General features: G+C 52.4%; 1 protein-coding gene across 1 annotated transcript; it reads right to left on the bottom strand.

Annotated features, from left to right (window-relative positions):
• Window positions 1-569: 569 nt before the first annotated feature.
• Window positions 570-2,187, bottom strand: LOC103625899 (uncharacterized). Its single transcript, XM_020537918.2, has 2 exons — window positions 1,572-2,187; window positions 570-860 (listed from the first exon to the last, which is right to left on the bottom strand). The coding sequence occupies exons 1-2, from the start codon at window positions 2,082-2,084 to the stop codon at window positions 570-572; spliced, it is 804 nt and encodes a 267-aa protein (XP_020393507.1). The 5' UTR covers window positions 2,085-2,187.
• Window positions 2,188-2,492: the final 305 nt, after the last annotated feature.

Genomic DNA, 2,492 nt, shown 5'->3' with positions numbered 1-2,492 from the left:
ACTTGTGATTGTATTTTATAATATATAAATCTATCTATGGCTTCCTTTTGGGATTGAGTTAGGTCCTTTATTCTTTGGTTTCTAAATTTTATGGTAAACAGAATCATATCTTCTAGACTATATTAACTGATGCACATGCACACAGAAGATGAAAAGAAAAAAATACAGGATATACGACAAACAACAAAACAAACAAGCGAGTTCACTAATCTTTAAATCGACAAGCTTGACTCAACAAATGGTTGGCTTGTTCTTTGATATCCCTAATTTTTTATTTTATCGTTCTGATTTTTTTCTTTTCAGATGGTTCCTTTTCAGAGTCATTATATGGTCTCAGGAGGAGACCTGTTAAGGTTGTAGTGAAGAGAAAGAGTCCTGGTACAGAATCCAATGACAAAGTCTATGGTTCTGCTCTAAGGAAGCGCCAGAAAATCCTTTCAGTTATTTTTTGGTAGGTTGCCCTCAGCTTCTATGTAGTCACTAGTTTTCTGCTATGTTTTTCCTTTCCTTGGGAAAACATACTTGCGCTCTTGCCAATTAGCTAGTGGTATAAAAGAATCTCTACTACTCTATAAGGAGGTAACGTGGGCGTCCACCGTGCCCCCGCCCGTGCGTCCCCACTCCCGCGCCGACAGCGGCACAGCGCCCCTGGACCGCCGCGCGATCTCCTGCCCCGCCCCGTCGTCAATCCCGTCCGCCGCGCCCGCCAAGTCTTGAGATCGAGCAGATCCGCCATCCCGCGCCCTCGCACTCCCTCTCCAATTGGCTTGGCGTGTGCTCGTGCGGCGGTCGAGGCGGAGGCACCTGCGTCGACTCCAAGGAGGAGCAATGCCTCCTCTAGATCCAGGAGTCCAAGGCGGCTGTGGAGTACGTCATTGCTGTCCTCATCATCCACCATCTCATCGCTCTCGCTCTCGCACTCCCTCTCTCTGTAGCTCCACTTGCAAGTCACCACCAGACAGTGGCGGACGCAGGACGAAAATTCAGGGGGGGCCAAAAAGACCACATGAGAGACATGATTTTCTAGTTCGCCATGTCCGTCAACCGCATGGGACAAGTCATATCGTTGCGACGAGCGAGATCTAGCTTGTCGAGCGGATTGACGTCATGTAAAAACAAAACAAGGGACGAAGGCGGCAGGAAGGGGCGAAGTCGGGTGGCGTCGCATCGGGAATGGGTCGGCGGCGAAAACAGGACAACGAGCAGACTGGTTTAGGTGGTGTCGAAAAGATTAGAGTTAGACAGGTAGATGCAAGGACTAGACCGAGAGGATCAGACGAGCAGGCTCATAACATGGTTGTTTTATGTCATGTTCTAAACCTTTATAACTAACTGTTAACTGGTTTTAGCTGGGTTGTGGCATCTAACAACTAATATTTATTTGAGGAATATAACTAACAATTAGTTGATCCATTCTAAACCTCTCGACTAATTTTAGCAACTAGCTATTAGTTTTAGAGATTTAGAACAAGACTCTATACTATCTAAAACTTTGATTTTTTTTCTACACTTAATACTAAATAATCATATACATAAAAGGGTGTACAAAATTGAGGGGGGCCATGACCTACTTTGCCCCCCCTATGGATCCGCCTCTGCCACCAGATCTCCCATCCCGCGGCTGCGAGGAGGTCGCCCCCGCCCCACTTCTTCCTCCCCCACGACACCTCTTTGCCGCCGTCACCGCGCTCCCGACGCTCCGCTTCTTCGCGTTGGAGGAAATCGACATCGACGCTGCCGCCGTCGTTGGGCTCGGCCTGAAGGATCTGGGTCGATAGGGTACACTGGTGGCCGCCGGACTTTGCTGGATGGCGCAGAACCTCGACGGCCTCAGGCTTGATAGCGTCGAAGGAGTTGATGAGGATGGCTTCGGCGGCTTCGCGGCAGCGCACGACGAGGTGCAGCATCACCACGTACGATGGGTCGAACCGGTCCTGGAGCGACGAGACGATGTCGGGCCCTAGGATGGGCACACAGCCGGGTAGACGCACCGGCTCGGCCAGGTCTCTGAACTCGCCGGGCAAGGAGGCAGCCAGCTCGGAGAGGTGGACGACGAGCGAGAGCATGTGGAGGTTCATGGGCATGAAGAGGCACCGCGCGGACACGGCAATGTCGCGTGCGGTGGCGAAGGAGGTCGTCCTGAACTGGTTGGCCCGAACGCGACAAGGTGGGTTGTGTCGCGGAACTCCACGAGCAGACTCGCGAGCGCCGGGAGCGAGCGTGCATACTTCTCAGTCATGACTCATGAGCTCCATGACGCCTCATCTTCCTCAAGCTCCACGGCGCCCTCGCCCTCGCGAGCTAGCAACACCCTCCTCCCTGTCGTCTTTGTTCATCTCCATGACACTTTTGGATGCGTACGCCAAGACCAGCCGCCTTGAGCTGGTGCTGCAGGTGCTCGGCGAAATGCCTAGCAGGAACGTTGTCTCGCGGACCATGCCTGTCGCCTCGCTGGTGAGTGGTGGCCAGTGGCACTACACGCTCTTTCCTCC

The sequence above is a fragment of the Zea mays genome, chromosome 5 (genome assembly GCF_902167145.1).
Source record: "Zea mays cultivar B73 chromosome 5, Zm-B73-REFERENCE-NAM-5.0, whole genome shotgun sequence".
NCBI lineage: Eukaryota > Viridiplantae > Streptophyta > Magnoliopsida > Poales > Poaceae > Zea > Zea mays.
This window is presented reverse-complemented; position numbering and strand designations above follow the sequence as displayed.